General features: G+C 40.0%; 1 protein-coding gene across 1 annotated transcript in view; it reads left to right on the top strand.

Moving 5' to 3' along the window:
• LOC123665659 overlaps nt 1-24,809 on the top strand; it is a 35,144-nt gene that overhangs the window by 6,069 nt on the left and 4,266 nt on the right. The window contains exons 3-14 of the mRNA XM_045599931.1: nt 6,822-6,929; nt 7,999-8,067; nt 8,947-9,155; nt 10,067-10,164; nt 10,519-10,666; nt 11,769-11,896; nt 17,821-18,013; nt 19,875-19,991; nt 20,805-20,950; nt 21,989-22,142; nt 22,775-23,095; nt 24,143-24,238. Coding sequence (XP_045455887.1) covers nt 6,822-6,929; nt 7,999-8,067; nt 8,947-9,155; nt 10,067-10,164; nt 10,519-10,666; nt 11,769-11,896; nt 17,821-18,013; nt 19,875-19,991; nt 20,805-20,950; nt 21,989-22,142; nt 22,775-23,095; nt 24,143-24,238 — 1,787 coding nt within the window. The remainder of the gene's footprint in view (nt 1-6,821; nt 6,930-7,998; nt 8,068-8,946; nt 9,156-10,066; nt 10,165-10,518; nt 10,667-11,768; nt 11,897-17,820; nt 18,014-19,874; nt 19,992-20,804; nt 20,951-21,988; nt 22,143-22,774; nt 23,096-24,142; nt 24,239-24,809) is intronic.

Here is a 24,809-nt window from a genome sequence, read left to right as displayed (position 1 = left end):
AACATCAACTGATTCTGACCAGCAGTTCTTGACTTTTACTCGTAGCAAATCATTTAGCGATATATATATTTTAATATTTGTATATTATTCCATGTAATTTATATCTATGTTTCGGGTACTTAAATACATATTCCTCTGCTAAACTTAATATATTAAATATTCATCTTGTATATAATGTCTTTAAGAAAAGGCTTGTACAAAAAACGCATTGTATGTAGTGCCTAGTTGCCATTATTAATGAAAATATTTTGCTATATAGTATTGAATTTATAGTGAATATAATAAAGGTGGCATATCAAAAAGTAAAATTTTATTTAAATTTATAGAAAATCTTAGAATCAAGTGATGAAATCTTTGATATGTTTCATATGAACGTATTTTTCGTTATTGTTATTCCATGCTAATCAGAAGAGGAGAGAAAAATTAAATGCAGGACGCCTACGTCTAGCGATGATGGTTTCAAAGGTTTTGACCTCACTGAGCACAATAGCTTGACGGGTTATTGTCAAGTTTTAGGTAAGCGAGTGGGGATGTTGTGCCAATCGGTAATAATTTGCTCGTTTAGATGCAAACTGCTACAAATACATTATTTTTGTCTTGCTACTCATCCCTAGTTTGCAGTTTTTTTTTTATTTTGTGAATTACAGGCGGGCGGTGATACCTGACTAGTGGATGAGTGAACTCCTTTGCTCCTTGTATTTTCTGATCGCCTGGTACATTTGTTCGCTTGAGTCGTCGATTATTACTTACATATTTTTCGAGATAAGTAAAAATGTCTTGCCACGGGTGTAGTTCTGCGCTAGGAGAGAATAATTATTTTAAATGTAATGGTTGCAAATCAGAGTATTGTTTCGCATGCCTTAACTTAACTGATGATTCAAGTAAGTTACTTACACCGGAACAAATAAAATCATTAAGTTGCCCCTACTGTCGGAACGTCACGCGGCGCATAAACAATGACGACACGCCTTGCCGCCCGAGATATAAAAAAGGGCAGGCGCAATCGATAAATGTTTCTTTTTGTGACGTGACTCATGACAACACTGCTAATACTAGTGTTGGTATCTCCACGGGCACCGGGCTAGCAGAGGAGCCCGTTACGATGGAAAGTATTAGCAAACTTTTTGACTTAAAGATGGCGCCAGACTCCACAATTATGATAAATTTGAGAGCAGCACTTAATAAGGACATCGAAAAAATGGTGGCTGTGCACGTCAACAGAGCAATTGAGAACTTGAAGACTGATTTCTCATCTACCACGGACTATTTGGCCGCTGAGCAAGCAGATTTAAGATCCGAGATTAGACAAAAGGACAGCCTTGTTAAGCAGTTGCAAACTGACATATCAAAATGTCAAAATTCACTTGCTAAATATCAGTCACGAATTCAAACTATTGAAAAAATCTCGCGCGACATGAATATTGAGGTACATGAGGTGCCAGAGAACAAAAACGAAAACTTACCTGGCATATTCAAAAAACTCTGCGAGTGCTTGCAGGTTGACATTCCTGAAAACGATGTAAAAGCCTGTCGTCGAGTTTCGAAAATGAATCCTTCGTCTGGGCGACCACGCAATATTCTTGTTACTCTTTCATCTCAGAGACAACGTGATTTGGTTCTATCGTCGGTCACTCGTTTCAACAAAGCTCATCCTAGAGATAGACTCGCCTCTACACACATTGGCTTTACGGGAGAAACCCGCAGGATTTATGTGGCTGAACACCTTTCGCCAGAAACAAAGGAAGTGCACAGTGTGGCGAGGAAATTTTGCAGAGACAATAATTTTAAGTATGTGTGGGTTCGTTTCGGGCAAGTGTATATACGTAAAGATGAACAAAGTCAAGCACAGCACATCAAAACCATTGAATGCCTCAACAAGCTATTATAAAGTTTATTGTTTTCTCTCACTATAAAAATAGTATTTGTATACTGATTCCTACAAAAAAAAAAAAAAAAAAAAAAAAAAAAAAAACATTATGATTAGTATGTATTATCAAAATATTAATGGAATGCGAACTAAGTTATCACAATTTTATCGAAATCTGTTGAATTCCAACTATGACGTCATATGCCTGACGGAAACCAACTTGAATAATAATATCTTCGATGGAGAAGTCGTTGACTCCCGCTATAACATCTTTAGAAGAGATCGCGATGACATTAACTCTTCTAAAGGGGACGGCGGTGGCGTCCTTATAGCAGTAAAGAAATCATTCCAAGTTCTCCGACAGGCATATTGGGACAGCAATTTAGAGGATCTCTGGATATCAATTGTACCGAAAAATTGTAATGCCCCTAAAATCAATATATGTGTCTGTTACCTTCCTCCCGAATTAAATTGTTTTAAGAGAGATGAATTTTATTCTAATTGTCAAAAGATATTGTTGAATCACTGTATAGATGACAAAAATATAATCGTTGGAGATTTTAATACACCTGAATATTCTCCTGTCTCTTCTGATATTGACGGGCCATCTTTCACCTCACAAAGTAAAAAACTACTACTCTTACAGGAATTTATGTCAATTTGCAATCTTCACCAGGGTAACCGCACCCCTAATGAAAAGGGCCGATATCTTGACTTAGTACTATCATCAGAAAATTCGTTGACAGTTACAGAAGCTGATACGCTGAGTTTGAAAGATGGACACCACCCTGCTTTGGAATTTGAATTCCCCTCTTTATGTAATACTCCAAAAAATCTAAAACTTAATAACAAAAAACGTTTGAACTTCGCAAGATGTGATTATGACAGCTTAAGACATGACTTGGAGTTATTGGACTGGCACAATCTTTTATCGAGCTCTGACGTAGATGAATGTGTAAACATTTTTTATGAACAACTCTTTGTAATTATTAACAAATATACGCCATTAACAGCTATGAGATCTAATAAATATCCCGTTTGGTACAGCAAACCCTTAATAAAATGTATCGAAGAAAAAAATAGATACCACAAACTTTATAAAAAATTCAATAACCCCCGGGATTACGACGTGTTCACTTTACTGCGAGCTAGAGCCAAAAAAATGATAGATCATTGTTATAAAAATTATGTTGCCTCTATTGAAGAATCAATGACTGACAATATAAAGTCATTCTGGACTTATGTGAATAATAGAAAGGGCCGAGTCTCTATTCCAAATGTCATGCAGTTTGGCAACTCTTCTTCTTCGACCGGCCAGGGTGTATGTGAGCTATTTTCAAAGTACTTTGCTTCGGTGTTTGAATCGGATCAGCAACTTAGTAACTCCTCTGCTACGAGTAACAATAATCTAGAGTCACCTGAGTGTAGTACCATGGACTCCATGTCTCACATTAATATATCTGACAGGGACATCATGACGAAGATCAAGCTTCTTGATGCAAGTAAAGGAGCCGGTCCTGACCAAATACCTCCTTCATTTGTTAAACGTTGTGGAAAAGAGCTATGCACACCATTAAGCATCATATTTAACAAATCCCTTACAAATGGAGTTTTCCCCAGTCGTTGGAAGATGGCACATATTGTACCCATTTTCAAAAACGGAGACAAGTCGCGCTGCGAAAATTACAGACCCATAAGTATTTTGTCATGTTTCGCAAAGCTTTTCGAGTCCCTAGTACACACTCAGTTATACAGCCATTTTAGGCCTCTGATACCCGAAAATCAACATGGATTCATTAAGGGTAGATCAACTGTCACAAATCTTCTTGTATATAAAAACTACCTGTGCAAGGCTTTTGCCACTGGGGGTCAGGTTGACTCTATCTACACTGATTTCTCGAAGGCCTTCGATAAAGTGAGTCATAGACTACTTTGTAACAAGCTCGCCACCTGTGGTATTCACGGTAGTCTCCTTCGCTGGTTGTCCTCCTATTTGAATAAGAGAAGTCAGTTGGTGGCTTTGAGAGGATACACTTCGACCCCCACTGACATTACGTCAGGCGTGCCCCAGGGGTCACATCTGGGCCCGTTGTTATTTGTTGTCTTCATTAATGACCTCATTAAGAACATATCATGTGAGTGTCTATTATACGCTGACGACCTGAAAATATTTAAAACAATAAACTCTTTCGAAGACTGTAATCTTTTACAGAAAGACTTAACTGCTGTTTCTTACTGGTGCAGAAATAATCTAATGTACCTTAATATAGACAAGTGTTTCGTTATTACGTTCACTAACAAGCGTGATGGGATCGTTAATGGGTACAGCATCAACGGCCAGACCCTTGAGAGGTCACATGTTGTCAAAGATCTCGGAATCCTTTTTGATGATAGGCTGACATTTCGCGAACACTACCACCACATAGTGAAAAAAGCGAATCAACTTCTGGGGTTTATTTTTAGATCTACTAAAGACTTCAAGGGCACTCATTCTTTTCTTTACCTTTTCACTACACTCGTCAGAAGCGTTTTGGAATACGGTAGTCCAATATGGTCTCCGCACTACAAAGTTCATATTGATAATATAGAGAGAGTGCAGCGCAAATGCCTACGGATTTTAAGTTACCGCCAACAATCGAGGCGTAAAACTCCTGATTATGAAGCTCGTCTCATTAATTTTAATGTACAAAAATTGGAAACACGTCGAAGATATTTTGATTTCGTTTACTTTTATAAAATACTTCACTCCATATTAGACGTTCCTACCTTGCTCGCTGAAATAACTTTTAATATCAGATATAGTGCTCGTAGAGCTAATCAAATAGCACTTTTTGCTTTGCAGGTGTATCAGAATAATACCTCCTTTTACAACCCCCTGGTTAGGATGGCTCGTCAGTGCAATGAGATAGCCAAGGGTAACCAAACCTTTGACGTTTTTCTACCTAAACTAACTCTTTATATTAATTTGATTAAAAGCATACTGTATCACAAGCCGACAGTCTAATCCCAGTGCTTGGACTCTCGGTCTCCTTATATTTTAACCCTATTATATTCTTATTTAGTATTGTTCATTGTACCTATTATTTAGATTACTGTTCTTGTTAAACCTTAAATTGTGTAGACATATTTAACTCCCTTGTAATTTTTTCATGTACACACATTTTTGTGGAATGCAACCTAGTTTATAAATGATTGTTTTTTGTATAATTTGTTTAGTAATAGTTGTAATCTGTTGTGTGTGATAATAAAATAAAAAAAAAAAAAAAAAAAAAAAAAAAAAATTACAATTTTGATCTGTTACACTATGAATCCCTGTTGCAATTATATATTTACAAATATGTAACTTAACTGACAATATATGTATGTATGTTTATATTTTAGTAATATGAAATAATTTATGTATGTCTTCTAAATATTTATTTAATTATTAATAATTTTTTATTTAGTACCTGTTATAATAACCCTTTTTTCTTCTGAACTAGTATTTACCTCTTTTTTTTTATACCAACTAATTATGAGGCGACTAAGGGATAACACAGTTCCACTACCACCTTGGAACTTAAAAGCTGACCGATGGCGGGAAAACCATCCTACTGCTGGCTTTGAAATACACAGCGTCGTCGGTGCGACAAAGCCAGCCCTGCGGTCACCAACCCGCCTGCCCAGCGTGGTGGCTGTGGGTTAAACACATGAGTTCACGCCATTTTTGGCGCGAAATTGTAGAGGCCTATGTCCGGCAGTGGACTGCGATAGGCTGAAATGAATTATGAATAGTGATTTTTTATAAACCAAAATAACAAAAAATTAAGTGAAATAAATATATATTTACAGCATTAATAAGTAATTATTTTTTGCACGTAATATTTTGGGAACTTATTCGCTGATTATTTTATTGTTTTATGCAAAATAAAAAAATCTTCTCGGTCATTGAATATCTATATATATAAACTCGACTTTCATTGTTATAAAATCATTAGTTTATATGGTCACAAGAGCCTCTTGCTATTTTCTCTATTTTTTTTTTTGTAGAGGGTTTTCTTATTATATAATCTAATATATAAAATTCTCGTGTCGCGGTGTTTCTAGTTAAACTCCTCCGAAACGGCTTGACCAATTCTCATGAAATTTTGTGTGCATATTGGATAGGTCTGAGAATCGAACAACATCTATTTTTCATTCCCCTACATGTAAAAGGGTATTAAGGGTAGTCCACCGCTAATTTTTTTAATTTTTTTATTTTTACATAAATCATATATTTTTTATTTTATTATGATTTTGCGTTGAAAAATACATACAACCCTTAATTTTCACCCTTCTACCACCAACCCCTATTTTTAAATAGCGTTTAGCGGCAAGACAACGTGTGCCGAGTCACCTAGAAAAATATAAAAGTTATTCACATTGTGTGTTGTCAGTGTTGTTTTTAACCTAGACGGTTTTATATATTCATATCTATACATATAATAAAATGGTAGGAAAGTCAAAACTGTACATTGAATATTTTTTTAAAAGAATACTTGGGGTGTGATTTACAATCGACACCGAAGCCAAAAATATGGTTTTTAGAATTTTTGTCTGTTTGTCTGTATGTATGTCCGGGATAAACTCAAAAAGTACTGCATGGATTTACTTCAAATTTGGCACGAATATTATTAAGAAGTCGGGTCAACATATAGGCTACAAATATTCACGCTATCACCTACGGGGAACGAGCAGTGAACCTTTATTTCTTCAACGCATTCTGTGACAACGTGTCTACAATCTAACGACGCATATTTGAATGTTGTTATTATGTTAATAACCATGCTATAAGCTAGCTTCAGACTATAAATAAAGACATTCTGTAGTATATTCAGTATTAGCATTGCACCCGTGCGAAACCGGGGCGGGTCGCTAGTATATTCATAAATTTAAAAAAAAAAACGTGTGTATTATGTGTTCGAATTCCTTCCAGAGCGCTTGGAAGCGGAAGTGTCGGCCGCCGTGAAGTCGTACACCCCGGTCCGAACGGTGGCGGCCAGCCCCGCGCTCAGAGCCGGGAGACGGGCCCGGCAAGACACAGGTGGGTGTACCAAGTGGTCTGACCGTCTCGAGGCGGAGGTGACGGCGCTCGTGAGGGCCTTCTCGGACGAGCCTGCGAGACTGGGTACCGGTGAGAATAGTACCGCTTGTATTTTGTGTAGCCTTTGTTTACTTTTAAGACATTTTGGCACGATATATTGGATAATCTAGGTTTTATAAGTACATTATACTTTAATACAAATGATCCAAGTCCAAGCTATCTACTTGCTGTATATTATGCAACTATGCAAATGATATTGTTAATTTTCATAATGCTTGGGAAATGTGGATGGTTCTGCCTTAAAGAAATTACGTGATGATGAATATATTTGTCGGCACATCCACATTTCGTCACTACCTACTCGAACTACCACTACGTCACTTGCAGGCTTGCCAGAAAGTTTTGATTCAAGTCGCCCCATCTATGATCGAAAGTCGCAAAATATTCTTAGGAGTCGCCTCGCCCCATCTATGATCGAAAGTCGCAAAATATTCTTAGGAGTCGCCCAATGAAAGTTTGAAAATACACTAGCATCTGTCATCTGTCTGAAAAAAAAATATTAAATTAAAGGAAGCTTATTGGGACATTAAAAAAAACAATATTTTTTGTAACGGTTTTTGTACTTTTAACTTGTTGCCAACGCTGAGGATTAAAAAGAGCCTAATTTGCGACGTCGCCAAACTTAAAATAAGGAGCGTATCTTAGCGTATCCATGAAAAAAATCGCCCAATTCGCGACTAATCTCCCCATCTGGCAAGCCTGGTCACTTGTTTACAACGAACACCGAGCGCCGGAGTGGTGGCCATCTTGGCGGGTGACGGACTAGATCGGCACGCCGAATATTATAATTTTGTTATCATTTTAAGTACTTCCTACATAATTTTATAAAGAGCGCGAGCGTAAAATTATGTGTACAGTGATTTATTGGATTTATCGTTTTATTATATTGGCATTAAATTATCTCCTTGCCCGATAATCTACGTTCGCGCCCTGCGAATATGGAAGGAGCTTCCGAGAGTCGAAAGACTTCATATTGTTTAAAGAAGTTGTTTGTTTTTTGTATTAATAGATAGTTCGAGGCCGTCGTCTGCACTGTCTTCAAGATCTGATGGCGATGGAGCGGTTTCAACAGATGTAAGTTCTTATTATTTTTATAAAAAAACAAAATATACATGAATTAAATTGTTATATTTGTCGGGATGGAGGTACATTTCTCTCGTTCATCGTCTCCTGAGTACTCGGTCTACTGTGGGCTTCAGTGGTCAATGCTGACACAAGTAAACACAATTTATGATATCGCCAATTTATTATGACATAGGAATTACTTAACAGAAGGGTAACGCAGCACGGAACGCGAAATAGTAGTTAACGGGGGAAGAAGAACTTCTTAGCATTCGATAGTTTCACCGTGCGGGTGCCGAGTCCATCGTGTGGCAGAGGGAGTAACTCAGAGAAGTGCCCAGGACTTGTGAACTAGGTGTAGGTTTAGGGCGATCCCCTTTCAGATGCGCATCAACGCTCACCTTCGCTGCTCGAGTTGTGCGCCCTAATATGTAACAATTAATTCGTTTGCACAAAGTAATTATTGAAAGAGTCTAGGTTAAGCTACTAGCAGGATACAACAAGTGCACCGTGCCAAGCTTGCTTTAGCCGAGGTGGCACAGTTCGTTTTATACTCGTCAGAATAACTCGAGTAATATAATGAGTAAGGGTAGGTGACTAACGAACGGTAGCGACGACGCTAGGTGGCGTGCTCGGTGCATCTGTTGATTATAAATTTTTTAAGAAAATCGTAATACTAGAACATAATTTTATCCATTCTTTTTTTTTAAATATTAATTTGATTACAATTTTTTATAATGTAAATAAAAGACTGCTCGACAGAACTAACTAAATACTTTTTTACCTTTATAGCCCATAGTAAAAAACACTTCTCATGAATTTCCAAAAAAAAGTGTCAAGTAGTCGTATAGTCCAGAAGTGAGTATATAGAGGTGGGGTGTAATGCGCACTAAAGGCCTCGTCCCACAGGCGTCGTCGTCGCCGGCGGCGCGCGGCGGGCGGCGCGCCGCGGCCGAGATGTCGTCGCCGCTGCTGCGCGTGCCGCTGGAGCGCGGCTGGCGGCGCGAGCTCGTGCACCGCGCCGCCGCCGCCGACGCGCCGCGCCGCAACGCCGACATCTACTACTACACGCCGCGCGGCAAGAAGCTGCGCTCCACCCGCGAGGTGCGCGATATATCTTATATATCTCCGAGATGTCGTCGCCGCTGCTGCGCGTGCCGCTGGAGCGCGGCTGGCGGCGCGAGCTCGTGCACCGCGCCGCCGCCGCCGACGCGCCGCGCCGCAACGCCGACATCTACTACTACACGCCGCGCGGCAAGAAGCTGCGCTCCACCCGCGAGGTGCGCGATATATCTTATATATCTCCGAGATGTCGTCGCCGCTGCTGCGCGTGCCGCTGGAGCGCGGCTGGCGGCGCGAGCTCGTGCACCGCGCCGCCGCCGCCGACGCGCCGCGCCGCAACGCCGACATCTACTACTACACGCCGCGCGGCAAGAAGCTGCGCTCCACCCGCGAGGTGCGCGATATATCTTATATATCTCCGAGATGTCGTCGCCGCTGCTGCGCGTGCCGCTGGAGCGCGGCTGGCGGCGCGAGCTCGTGCACCGCGCCGCCGCCGCCGACGCGCCGCGCCGCAACGCCGACATCTACTACTACACGCCGCGCGGCAAGAAGCTGCGCTCCACCCGCGAGGTGCGCGATATATCTTATATATCTCCGAGATGTCGTCGCCGCTGCTGCGCGTGCCGCTGGACGTTTGCAGGGTTCAGCTAGTTTATTTATATATGTATTATTTATAAAAAAAAAAAAAATGTACCATAATTAGTAGACTGTTACCTATACGCGAGCATGCTTACTCTAAAAACAAACAACCATGTTTGTATTTTGTAGATATTTATTTATTTCTTTACTTGAACTGAGGTACAGCAGGTAATGTTTTTTTAAAATCTGATTTAACTTAAGTTTGTAGTGTATTAATTGTAGAAGATCATAGCTTTGGACAATACTGCTGTTAAATATTTTTGTAAAAATATAATTTTATTTTATTTTTATTGATTTTAATTTTTTTTTTACAGGTTGCCGAACATTTAGCAGGCACCGGTTTAACATTAGAAAATTTCTCATTTTTCAAAGAACCTCTGGGTATCGATGATCCTGAAAAGGAAATTATACGGTAAATATATTCATTAACATATTTTATATCATGACATTACAAAGAATTTATTAATTATTCCTTTCATATGGAAAATAAAAAAAACCAAATTACTGAAAATATGTTTTCCTAAAGTAATAAAGTCATGCATAAGAAACTTTTTATGTGACCACAATTTAACATTCATAAAGATTAAAAAAAAAAAAAAAAAAAAACATTGAAACTTGTATAGTCAATAATTTTTTTATTAGTATTAGATTGGAAGCAATAACAATTTTTGTTTTTACTTTATTCGTCTAACAAAATTATTAATTTCTTTTAGTGTTGAAAACTAGTGTTTCTAGATTTAGATATAACTAAAAATATACATTCCAGTGATGCCAAAGTGATACGACGCGTAGAATCTCCCGTACCTGCTGCGCCCCCACCAATTGTGGACGGCAAGAGAACACCTAAACCCAAAGCACCTAAAGGAGCAAGCCCTGAACCCGCTACTCCTAAATCACCACTACCTAAACTTAAGGTAAACTTCGATTTCTCTTTGTTCATTTGTTCAAATATTATTTATGGGCTGGATACAAGCATTATATCAGAAATAGTACATACTAGCTATCTATAAAAGTTTACTACTCAGTCAGATAAAAGTATGCTGTAATTTAGGCTGCTATAATAATAATATTGCTCTATTTTGTGCCCATACTTCTATTTGACTTATATTTTTAACCGACTTCAAAAAAGGAGGAGGTTACTCGATTCGACCGTATATATATATATATATATATATATATTTTTTATGTATGTTCGGGGACAACTCCGTCGTTTATGAACTGATTTTAATAATTCTTTTTTTGTTGGAAAGGAGATATCCCTAGTTTAGTACCATGATAAGGAAACCAGGATCTGATGATGGGAGCCCATAGAAATCGAGGGAAACTTTCGAAAACCCGTATAACTTTTTACTGGATGTACCGATTTTAATTATTTTTAATTTAATCGAAAGCCGATGTTTATCATGTGGTCACATTTAAATTTCATCGAGAGACAACTTTTGGAGTAATCTTTGATAGTGCGTATTTACTAGAATATTTTTTCGTCTACCTACGTTGTATTACTTGTCGATATAATTGAAGTCGGTTTTTCTTCGTTTGCCTGCAAACACAATTATGTTCAAGTTAACACCTCTCGTTTATCCCATTTGTATATAAGCGATTAAAACTTTTTAGTAAAATTTAAAATATTAAGCAAGTAAATCACTTCAACCTATCGTAGTCTACTGCTGTCCAGATGCCTCCACAAGTTCGCGCCAAAAAATGGCGGGAACTCATGTGTGTTGCCCATAGTCACCCCGCTGGGCAGATGGGTTGGTGAGCGCAGGGCTGGCTTTGTCGCACCGAAGACGCTGTTGCCCGTTTCGGCCTGTCTATTTTAACGTGAGCAGTTGGATAGTTATCCCGCTATCGGTCGGCTTTTTAAGTTCCGAGGTATTAGTGGAACTGTGTTAACCCTTAGTCGTCTCTTTACAACACCCGCGGGAAGAGACGGGGTGGGCTACATTGTTTACTGCCGTAACCATAAGCAAATAAATAAATGACAATATAATGTTCTTTTATTTATTTTGTACACAGTTTAAGTCAATGGGATCCAGATTAAATAGTAATGGAACAACCCCAAAACCGGTAAAGAAAGCTCCTGTTCAGTCACAGCCTACAACACCTGCAGACAACAACAATTCTGCAGCTTGGAAGAAGCCCAGGTATTATTTGAGTAGAAATATTATTAAATTAACGATATCATTGATTTGTTTGTGTGTGTAATTAGACAGCTAATTTGAGTGGTTCATATTCACGTGACGTCATATGTTGATTTATATTTTTACTATACGGAAAATTAATATTATTTTTAAGTATATTATTAAATCTGTGTAATTTTGATATTTAATTTTAAATATAATACGAAATAAAATCAAATCAAATGCTGTAAGTAAAGAGAAACAGAAACAGTATACATCATTTTTATCTTCCCGTCAAGGTAATTATGCTGTTTTTATTTAAATTAAAATTATGCCATGATGAACTTTGAATCGCAAACGAGGGGTTAATTGACAAAGGCTTGGCAATTAACCCTCGCGTGCGGGTACTGAGTGCGTGCGGCGCAGGTAACACTGTGGTACGGCAGGGGCCCGACTGCGGCGCACTCGTCGCACCCGTCGCACCCGTCGCACCCGTCGCATCCGTCGCATCCGTCGCATCCGTCGCATCCGTCGCACCCGTCTCACCCGTCGCATCCGTCGCACTCATCGCATCCGTCTCACCCGTCGCATCCGTCTCACCCGTCGCACCAGCCGCCGCTACAGCTGAGGCTATCCGTTCAAGTGGCGGAGCCTGTTTCTGTGCATCAGCAGGTAAAATTTTATTCTATTCTAGGTAGCGGAACGGATCTTGAGCGTTCGGCGATTGTGGAGATCGCTTTGCACATCACGCAGACCGCTGCGCAAAAATAAGGGGTTAAAATAAAAATCAATAAATTGTAAAAGTATTTAGTACTCATTAAATATATTCGTAAAATGTTTTAGTAAAGTTGAAGGTGAGCGCTCAACATCCGTGCCGATAACTTTACTAGCCTTTACCCATGACCGATGAAGTCTATTGTTGGTTAATATCAATATATTTTTGTGGAGACATTCTAATAATCGCTTTGGTCTCTTTTCTTCTCTAATTCCAAAAGATAGAGCTTTATAGAGTATATATAGAATATATAGACTAATGAAATAAAGTAATAGAGACTTAGTAAATATACACAATAGGTATATATAAAACAAACAACCTAACGAGAAACATTACCAGATGCGCCAGGTGCAGACGCCGCAACTACAACAACAACAAAGCGAGCAACAGGTTGCACCCGTGCAACAAGAGCAAGTGCAACAGGCGCAGGTGCAACAGGCGCAGATGCAACAGGCGCAGGCGCAACAGGTGCAGGCGCAACAGGTGCAGGCACAGCAGGCGCAGGCGCATCAGGTGCAGGCACAGCAGGCGCAGGCGCAGGTGCAGCAGGTGCAGGTTCAGCAGCCGTGCTCGATGTCGTGCGGACGCGGCGCCGTGCCCTCACTGGCCTGTGATGCCTGTCTGTGCCTCTACCACCCCGCCTGCGTCGGACTCGCTTACAAGCCCAACGCCTTCCTCTGCAAGGTAAGCTATTATTAATCAAATATACTTTTGAATTATATCACTTTCATTCACTGTTGAACTGATTGTTGTCTCAATGAGTGTAAGAGACTTTATAAATTACGTCACACGTTAAGTAAGTTAAAGGGTTGACGAAGTGTGACAAGGGTTGGGGAGAGTTTTTTTGGTATCACATTTCCATACATTTAAACTAAATACCCATTAATAATTAACTTAAAAAATTAAGCTTAAATTGCTTTGTTGCCTTTAACTAGAGCAGTGACTTGTCATAAAACAATTTTATACATATAAAAGTGAGTGATATCTTACAGAATTGTCGCAAATCATCCTCTCCGCCGCTCGATTCTACCCCTTTAACCCACAAGTCCGGCATGTCGAGCGGCGCGCCGGGATCAGCCGGAACCGGCGCCAGACGGCTACCGGTTCCGGTTCCCGTGCCGGTTCCGGTACCGGTGCCGGCCAAGGTGCCGAAGAATGACAAGAGGGTGACCTTGAGAATGAAGGTAAACTGTTGTATATTTTTTAGTGGTTTTATTTTATATGTTGTATGGAAGTTTTTAGAGTTGTTTAATGTGACCACGGTGTCGTTAATGTTGTCTGTATCTTTCTAATATATAAAATTCTCGTGTCGTGGTGTTAAACATTGAATTCCTCCGTAACGGCTTGACCGATTTTAATAAAATTTTGTGGGCATATCGGGTAGGTCTGAGAATCGGCCAACATCTATTTTTCATACGCCTAAGTTATAAGGGGGGGAGGGATTAAGGGTGTTAATAACATATATGGCAAAACAACGTTTGCGGGGTCAGCTAGTAAGTATATACATATATATAACTATGAAAGTATTAAAATTTAATAATGGTTGACAGATTTTTAAAAGATGAACTGCGAAACATCTCGCCGGTTTCTCACGGGCGAATATGTATTTTGAACCAGCGGTCGCTTCATAATGAACAATATGAATTTTTTAAACACATTTTTTAATCACAGTATAACGGCATTTCAAAGTGCTCTCGGAGCCAAATCAATTTATATTAAAAAAAAACTTGAGAGCCGCGGGCTCTCACGACTCACGACTCACGACTCACGACTCACGTGTCACCCCGGGACTGCACGCAGGCGGCGGGCGGCGTGTGGGCGGTGGCGGGCCGGCCGCCGCGCCCGCAGGCGCTGGCCGCGCTCAACGGCCGCCGCTTCATCGTCGTGGCGCGCGAGCCGCCGCTGTAGCCGCTGTGGCCGCTGCAAGTGAGACACTGGGCACTGCGCCCTTAGCCGTCACCACAAGTGAGACACTGGGGCATTACGTACTTAGCCGTTACTACGAGTGAGGCTGGGGCACCACATCCTTAGCCGTCACCGCAAGTGAGACACTGGGGCACTGCACCTTTAGCCGTCACCACAAGTGAGAGACTGGGGCATTACGTACTTAGCCTTTACTACGAGTGAGGCACTGGGGCACTACATCCTTAGCCGTTACCGCAAGTGAGACACTGGGGCACTACATCCTTAGCCGTTACTACGAGTGATACACTGGGGCACTACATCCTTAGCCGTTACTACGAGTGAGACACTGGGGCACTATATCCTTAGCATGTTGTATATATATTTCATTTCACGTAAGAGACCCAGGAGCACTATTCGTAGCCGTGTCGCTGATGACTACCCACTTCTTTATATATATATTTTTAAGTATAAAAACTTCCGTGGGCTATACAAATGGAAACATACAAAAAATAAATTAGTCGAATTAGTCGAGCTATTCTCGAGTTATGAGCATAGCAACATTCATTTTTTTATATAGATTAGTTTTATGGTTTTTGTAATATTTTATGAAATGTAAAACAAAAGTGCAAACACAAGATTTTTTAGTTTGTTGAGAATTGACAAGATTGTTTTAGATTCTATTATGTTCCAAAAAAAAAAAAAACATCAAAACTTCTAAATGTTAGATTTGAAAGTAATAAGAAATATGATCTGTAATAAATGTTTATTTATTTTCAGATGACCATCAGACGACAGGAAATTTTAATTTCAGACAATATTCTGAAGAATAGTAGCAAATCTCATTATTTAATATATTTTTATATAACAAAAGTTAATATAACTTTTTCATGCATTGATTGACCCCACAGTATCAATGACATCACTTCCAATAGTGGGATTTGTATTTTAATTATTCCTGTTTACATTCTAGCATTTGTATTTATAATAATAGTATAAATTCCCATATAACTGTTATTTAAAATAATTCTGACGCTTAACGCTCGGCAGTAAAATACTTCAATGTCTAGATTTCTAACCTATTTGTCATCTGTATTTACATTAGAAAATTTACAAAGATCTATTTACATTATTGTATACCACTGTGATGGTAAAAAATCTCATGGTACGCTTGATAAGTTCTTACCATAGCTTATGTCTACAATATCAGAAGTATCGCAAGTGATGACATGACTGAAATTTTATGATCTTTGTAAATTTTTAATGTTCTTTTCCTAATTCGAACCTATATCTCCTCTCCTCCCCCTGGGGGGGGGGGTATTAGGTCGGCAACGCGCTTGCAATGCTTCTGGTGTTGCAGGCGTCTATAAGCTACGGTAATCTCTTATCATCAGGTGAGCCGTATGCTTGTTTGCCCACTTAGTGATATAAAAAAAATCTGTGTTACTAGGTGAAGTATTTTATAAAATATTAATATTATATGTACTTGCCGATTTTAAAACCGTTAAGTACCGATTCTTCGGTAAAGCCGACAATCTGAAAGTCATTAAGTCATTATTTTGTTTTTCACTATCATTATCATGGTCAGCATCATATCTAATTATTAATCATCAAATTTTACTTTCATTATTTCTAAATATGAAACTTAATTTTTAGGTTTTTGATAAGAACTGGACACGTTTCAGCATTTAAAAGACAGCAATATACGATTTTAAGGCCAACCAACCAAACCAACTAGTCGATCCATATCTAAATGAAATACTAAAATATGTTATAAAAAAAACAATGTAAAATATAAAATGAAGTCAAATTTTGTATCTCTAAATAAATTGCCAACCTGCATGGGAGCAGCGTGGTAAATTAAGCTCTGTTCCTTCTCGTACATGGGGAAAAAGGCCTATAACCAACAGTGGGATATTACAGGCTGAACCATCATCGAATAAATTTTTAAAGATGTTTTGAACTTTACAATTGTATTTGAAGAGATTTTCGGTCAAAATTGCCTTGATATGGTGTGCAAGCAAGAGCTTTTAAATAAAACTACATACTACATTCTATTTCTAAGCTATATACACAAAAAAAGAATTTTAAATATATCTTGTGTCGACTTTTACACTTCAACTGCGATTCCGTGTGTCTACTAGTATACTATAATTACTACTGTTCCTATTTGTCTAATATTGTATATAGCTGAGAATTGTTACGTAGTATATGTGGTTTCACTTAATGACTCAACTTGTATCTTCTCTTTTAATAAAGATATGATTTCTAATAACAAAATCGCATTTAGGTGATTATTTAATTGCAGTATGTAGTGATGTTCTGTTAAAATGTATTAATTAACCATTGAAATAAAAGAATATTCAGGAGATAATTTTCAAAACGAATCCTAAACCTTTTATAAAATTTTTGGATTTTTTTTTTGGATTTAAAGTTATGTTATTTTTATTAAAGATACTAAACTGGTATCAGATCAGTAAAAGCATCTATCAAATTTTGTTCAAGATGTTTTAATTTATAAATTTCAGTGTTTGAAAACTGTCTTCTGAATTATTCCAGCGTCGTACTGTAATTGGAATTTTTTTTATATAGAATTTAATTCCTAGGACTGCTACAAATGATTTTCATATGTGATATATACACTTAGCGTATGGATTAATAAGTGTAAGCCTTAATTTTAAGTTTATTTTTGTATTATATGTTGCTGTGTATATTTTATGAATGAGAAAGTTGTTACAAAATTAATGATTTCGTTTTAATATCGTCCATATACCTTTTATATTATTTGGGTAAGTTGACTTTAATTATATATTGTTGGTCATTATATAAGCAAAGGTAAGTGATTTATGTTTCAATATTGTCAATGTGACGTGAACCACTCAAAGATATGTCTGAGTAGTATCTATTCATTGTTTTATGATGACATTTGAAGAATATTTTAAAAATGTAAAAATTTTGTTATGTTAAAATAGTTACTGTACAACAATTTACATTCCTTTTCATTTTAGCTCAAAGTTTTAGTTTTAAAAATTGAAAAAAAAAAATGAAAAATGTGATTCCTAGCAGAACCATTATAAATTTGACAATTTTTAATATCTCGTCCACGGTTTTTATTCATGTAGCTAATTTGTTTCTAAAATTCAACGTAAAAGTAAAAATAAAAACTCATCGTTGAGTTTACAATAAAAATCCTAAGTTAAACCAATTCTATATAGCTTACAAAGAAGAAAAATAAGTGTGCAAAAATGTAACCTAGATGTAATCCTTTCAGCGACGGGGCGAAGGCCCTGCGGACGCGCGCGCTCGCGAACGGCGCGTCCCCGCCGCCAGCTAGCGCTCCGCCCCCGGCCAGCGCTCCGCCCCCCTCCCCGAGGCGCCGGGGCCGCCCCAGGGTGGACGACGCAGACCACTTCTCCGCCTTTTACGAGCGCGCTGCCAAGCACAACTACAATGTGGCGCTACAGGTACTACACTCGCTACTCTAATACCGAGTTGACAATTGCCGTAAAAAATAGGCAATAAGAATTGTTTATTGCTTGGTAGGTTTATCACAGTAAAACGACGTGTGGTCTCTTTGACAATTTATTCGTTACTATATTTTCAAACGCTGGTAAAATGTAACAAACCTTTTTTTTTTACGTGGGGAAAATCCATCATGGATACCCTCCAGCGCGGGGGCGCCAGAGGGTTATGTCAGACTCCTACTGACTAAAAACCACCACGTGTTAGCAGTCATCCGCCTGGGTGGGGCGAGAGGGGTCGCGCTAGCATTCGCCACCTCGCCTCAGCGGTAGGCCCGGACAAAGCTTCCGGGCCCCGGCATGATGGTGGGGTGGCCTCGCTCACAACAAGGCCACCCCTAAATGTAACAAACCTAAGTTATCCTTACAAATAGCTATGATTAGGCTCGGACACGATGCATTTAGATATTGTCACGGTTCCCCTGGTCTATTAGAGATGTAAATAAAACCAGGGTACCATGAACTAAAAAAATTTATTAAATTAATTAACCCGGTGAGGTAGAAAATAAAAAATGTACGTATATGGGCGGGGTCGAGCACCCAATTCATACAAGCTCCAAATGCAGTTCGGCTCAGGTACTCTCCTGGTTCGCCGTGCAGGTGATATTCCCGGGAGTCGCGTGGCAGGATTCCGCTTTCGACCGGGGGCGGCAGGAACGGGTAGTTCAAGACCCGGCGGAGTGCACTCTCGTCGTCGGGGTTAGGTGGAAACGTAGAAATTGGTTTGAACGTCGTAATTGGTGAGCCAAACGTCGAAATCGGTGGCCCAATCGTCGAAATCGGTGACCCAAACGTCGAACTTGGTGACCCAAACGTCGAAATCGGTGACCCAAACGTCGAACTTGGTGACCCAAACGTCGAACCCTGGAACGCGCCATCAAAATATAAAAATAAGCGTTCCAGCACAATTTGCAAACATCCACGGCACTGCGTTACAAAAGAAAGCACCTAAATTGTAGCAGTAGTGCCGTGGAATCATAAAGCCAGAAGCGGAGATAATTATTTTTTAAAAGTAGGTTGACTTATATTTCAATATACAATTATAATAAAAAATATTAAAAATGAGGGTAGACTTGAAAGATGATGAAATGTAAGAAAATAATTCAAATGAGATTTATGCTACTGAATACTAATATTACATTTTACAATAGGCATGATCACTTGCATCAACCACACAAATTGCCTGCTACATAAATATACCACTTACCCAGTTTGGGGGCGATAAACACTGACACTATAATATTTGTTAAATCGAGACAACGCTAAGCAAGGATCACACAATTTTATAAAATATGGTTACGATGCTAAAATATATATTAGCCACCGTATTAAGAGACCGTAATAAAACAGGTGATGTGCGTTAACTATTTCTTGAGACAAATTTCCAAAAATGAATGACGCGGCGGCGACCAGTACTGCCGTTTTTATAAGCAGAGACAAAAGATTCATTTGAATTTTTGAAAAAAAGATAAAATGTTGCCCGCGCAAATATATAAATGCCGGTTGATGAATTTATATAATTTGTTTGTAGAAAAAAAAATAATTTATGATAAAAATAGTGTATCATAAATTACTGTAGATTTTCATTTCATTTAATTATAATAAACTAATATTTTTTTTTAAAGAAAAAATCATTTCACGTATTTAAATATTAAATTTAAACATATTTTAATTACTACCATAAATAATGTACGTATAACGTTACATATTAATGATAAATGTTATCGTATTTGGTTTTAATATATCTCCCTCCATTCGTGACGAAAATAAAAAGAAGAATTTAGAAAGACGACTGTGGTTCCAGATCTTCCAGTACGTGGGCATGCGCGAGCTGGCGCGGTGCGCGCGCGTGTGCCGCCTGTGGCGCCAGCTGGCCGCCGCGCCGCAGCTGTGGCGCCACGTGCGCATGAAGAACTCGCACGTGAGTACTGCAACACGCACACGCGCATATGTGCAACACGTGCGCACACGCACACGCACATGTGCAACACGTGCGCACTCGCACGCGCGCACATACGTACACGAACTGGCTAGAATGAGTTTGTCTTCGATGCGTTAGGGCATCTACATTTTTTCTTTAATTTAATTGAGGATATATCATACTATGCCCTACGCATAGCATGATATATCTTGCTTAAAATCTAGTGCAGCTCATCTGGGGAAATACCTTATTTTTTTTTTTCATATAACTTATATACATCCACGGGCTTTTGAACCTATGTCCTTTTTTATTTCTAAAACATTCTTTTTTTAAAATCAAGTTAGGCGTTATTCGGCAACATCATTGTTTAAGTTAGAGGGGAAGTACCTTATTGAAGATCACAGCTAAATAATACTGCGCTCAAGTAGTGTTTATTGCATTTCTATGGTCAGTAAGGTGACCAGAGCTCCTGGGGAGGGTCGGAGGTAGTAGGGTCGACAACGCTCTTGCGACGCATCTGATCGTAATCGAATATTTGTTAGCCATCCTAGTCGTACAAAAAAAGTATGTGAGCGTATCTTTTGTGCGTGAGCACACACACGTGTATCAAAATGTACACTATTTATTTTATCACAGCCTAACACTTCACTTTTGTTTTTTTTTTTGTCAAGTATGGTTTATTAGAAAACATTTCATATTCTCTTACCTAAAGATATGGTAAATATACACAATAATTATAACAAAATGTATTGACTGTCGATTATTAACTGTGTATGTGTGTACATATAATGTACTATTTTCGCTTTTCCACAGGTCAGCGACTGGTCAGGTTTGTGTGCTGCACTAAAACGCAACGGCACAAAATGGCTGGATCTGCGCAAGATGTTACTACCTCCCAACGACATAGTGTTTTGGGATCAATTCGCTGAACACATTGGTTCTGTGGATACACTAGAAAGGTACTATTTTATAACATTTATAGATTCTATAATAAGATTATTAGTCGACGAGATGGTAGCTCTGGTTGCACTACAAACACGTCAATGTAGTGAATTGACAATGATGTATCCTCTCAAAATCTGGAGCAGCCCGACTGGGGTAGTACCTCGACCTTACAGAATATCATCATTACAGCCTATCACAGTCCACTGCTGGACATAGGCCTCCACAAGTTTTCGCCAAAAATAGCGTGAACTCATGTGTTTTGCCCATAGTCACCACGCTGGGCAGGCGGGTTGGTGACCGCAAGGCTGGCTTTGTCGCACCGTAGACTTTGCTGCCCGTCTTCGGCCTGTGTATTTCAAAGCCAGCGGTTGGATGGCTATCTCGCCACCGGTCGGCTTTTTAAGTTCCAATGTGGTAGCGGAACTGTGTTATCCCTTAGTCGCCTCTTACGACACCCACGGGAAGAGAGGGGGTGGCTAAATTCTTTAGTACGTAGCCACACAGTACAGAAACAGTTACAGAATATCACAGCTAAATAATACTACTTTAAAGAAGTGTTGTGTTCCTGTTGTAAGTAAGGTGACGAGAGCTCCTGGGAGGAATTAAGGATAGGGTCGGCAACGCGCTTGCGATGCTTCTGGTGTTGTAGACATCTATTAGTCTACGATCCCGATATAAAACGACTTTACCCGAATTGTTTATTTGATGAAATGTATTTTATATTTAATTTAATATGTTAGTAAATAATTAACAGGTTTATTTATTTATTCACCAACTTCATGTCGGCTTATATGAATATTAATCGATATAAAGTCGGTCGGCAGATTTAGTATATATACATTACCCATAAGGGACTTGATTCAAAAACTACTCATCAGATGTCGTTCAAATTTAATTGGGAAAACACGAAAAGCCAGTATCCAAAAATAGGTCTATATATTTTTAATAATAGTAGTCTTATTTATTTTTAATGTATTTATTTACAGACATACCAACAGCATTACAAATATTACATTATAATAAGTCTTAATTAATATGATCTTCTTTTCTAGACTAGAGCTGTGCCGTTGCCCCGCGCGTGCGGTAGAGGCGGCGTGTTCCCGCCTGCCGGGCCTACGAGCACTGGCGGCCCCCGCCATACGCGACGCGCGCCTCGACCCCGGGCCCCTCGCGCAGTTGCCGCGCCTCGAGCTACTGCGCCTTAAGGTACATTTTATTTTATACTATTACGTCGGCTAAATGCACGGTCCGCTTGACGGTAAGAATCAAAATCAAAATCAATAACAGCTTTATTCAAATAGGCTCCAAGAGCACTTTCGAATCGTCATTTTACAAATTAAAAATTTTAAAAATCAATTATTATATTTGTAGAAGTAAAGCTACCCGCGATTCGGAATGTAGAGGTAGAGGTTCGGTAAGCGTTTACCGTAGCCTATAGAAGTATAGATGCTTGTAACACCAGAGGCATCTTGTTGCTGACATACCCCGGCATCTCCCCAGGAGCTCTAGTCACTGGTTGGAAAAAAAACCATTGTGAGACGACTTTTATTATAAACACCTAGTTAAAAAAAAAAAAAAATTAAATCTTAGGACCTATTAATTATTCACTACTTTGTCAGGGGTCTGGAAATAACACACTAGCTCAAATGTCTAGACCATGATATACATTTGTATGGCCTGTACAAATGTATGCCATAAGTCAGTGCTGTATTCGTTGCGTTAACGCGTCGTCAATTTATACAAGCACACACACTTCACAGACGTGTACACTCGTGTGAGCCGCGTGCACACACTTGTCGCACACGCGCACGCAAGAGTACAGTACGTCGCCTCCACAGAGTCTCACGGGCCTGTCGCTGACGCGCGACCTGAGCGCGCTGGCGTCGCTGTCGCGCCTGCAGCACCTGTCGCTGACGTCCATCAAGGAGCTGGGCTGGTGCGCGTGCGAGGTGGTGGGGCAGCTGGAGCAGCTGGAGTCGCTGGAGCTGGGCGAGTGCTCGTTCGGCGCCACGTTCGCGGGCGCGCTGTCGCGCCTCGTGCGGCTGCGGCGCCTGCGCCTGGAGCGCGGCGTGTCGCACTGCGCCGCGCCGGCGCTGCTGCGCGCGCTGGCCGCGCTGCCGCGCCTCACGCGCCTCGAGCTCGTCAACTTCGACGTCAAGGTGCTCCGCTACACGTGGCCTTTCAAGTACACAGGCCGCAGGCGGGCAGCAGCGTCTTCGTTTGACAAAGCTAGTCCTGCGGTTACCGTGCGTGCGTACCCAGCGTGGTGACTGGGCAAAACACATGAGTTCGTGCTATTTTTGGCGCGAACTTGTGGAGCCCTATGTCCAGCAGTGGACTACAAAGGCTGAAAGTGATATGATAACAAGAAAACATGCAGTCGAAATATTATATATATATGTGTGCGTGTGCGTGTGCGTGTGCGTGTGCGGGTGCGGGTGCGGGTGCGGGTGCGGGTGCGGGTGCGGGTGCGGGTGCGGGTGCGGGTGCGGGTGCGGGTGCGGGTGCGGGTGCGTGTGCGTGTGCGTGTGCGTGTGCGTGTGCGTGTGCGTGTGCGTGTGCGTGTGCGTGTGCGTGTGCGTGTGCGTGTGCGTGTGCGTGTGCGTGTGCGTGTGCGTGTGCGTGTGTGTGTGTGTGTGTGTGTGTGTGTGTGTGTGTGTGTGTGTGTAGACGCCTGCGAGGCTCGCAGCATCGCAAGCGTATAACCAACCCTATTGCCGACATTCCACCGAGAGCTCTGTCTATCTTACTTAATGTTATTATGCTGTGGTATTCTGTAATGTCAAAAAACTTATTTCGCAGTCAGGCTGTCCCAAATTTTGAGCACGATATTTGTCACTGTGTCTACATCAATAAATTTAATAAAATTAACTAGCTGACCCCGCAAACGTTGTTTTGTCATATATTATGTTATTGACTTCCTCAGTCATCCCCCCCACCATGAGAATCGGTCAAGCTGTTTCGGAGAAGTTTAACTACAAACACCGCGACACGAGAATTGTATATATTAGATAATAGCTTCATCGATACAATAATAAAAAAGGAAAAATATTATAATACCCATTAAACATATCTATCTATATAGGTGAAGTTGAACGTCAGCGCTTAATAACCGCGCTGGTAACTAAACTTTACCTGTGTCCTACTTAACTTTACCTGTGTCCTACTTAACTTTCAGCGTTTTTTCATTGTCGATGTACTTTCAGGTTGGATTCGACGACGCGCTTGCGGAGTGCAAGAACATACAGAGACTACTCATCATACCAACGTATGTCTCACAGTCCGCTACGACTAACAAACAGGTAACATCTTTGATATAGTGCTAGATATTTAGTAAGTGCTGTGTGGCTACGGCACTAAAGAATTTAACCACCCCCTCTCTTCCCGTGGGTGTCGTAAGAGGCGACTAAGGGATAACAAGGTTCCACACCCACCTTGGAACTTAAGAAGCCGACCGATGGCGGGATAACCATCCAACTGCTGGCTTTGAAATAAACAGGCTGAAGACGGGCAGCAGCGTCTTTGGTGCGACAAAGCCAGTACTGCGGTTACCAACCCGCCTGCCCAGCGTGGTGACTATGGGCAAAACAGATGAGTTCACGTTATTTTTGACGTAAACTTGTGGAGGCCTATGTCCAGCAGTGGACTGTATAGGCTGTAATGAAATGTAATGATTTAGTAAGTAGGGATGAAATATCTGAACTCAATTAAGCAAATTTAAAATATGTACATTTATGCTAAAGATGTGAAATTAAACCAGAATTCAATTATATTACTAAGAATTATTGACTATTTTAACATAATTATTTCAAAACATATATATTCGTTACGTTCCCAAAATAAGTGTTGTAACTTTACACTCCGACAAGTTAT

This window comes from Melitaea cinxia, chromosome 24 (genome assembly GCF_905220565.1).
Source record: "Melitaea cinxia chromosome 24, ilMelCinx1.1, whole genome shotgun sequence".
NCBI lineage: Eukaryota > Metazoa > Arthropoda > Insecta > Lepidoptera > Nymphalidae > Melitaea > Melitaea cinxia.
This window is presented reverse-complemented; position numbering and strand designations above follow the sequence as displayed.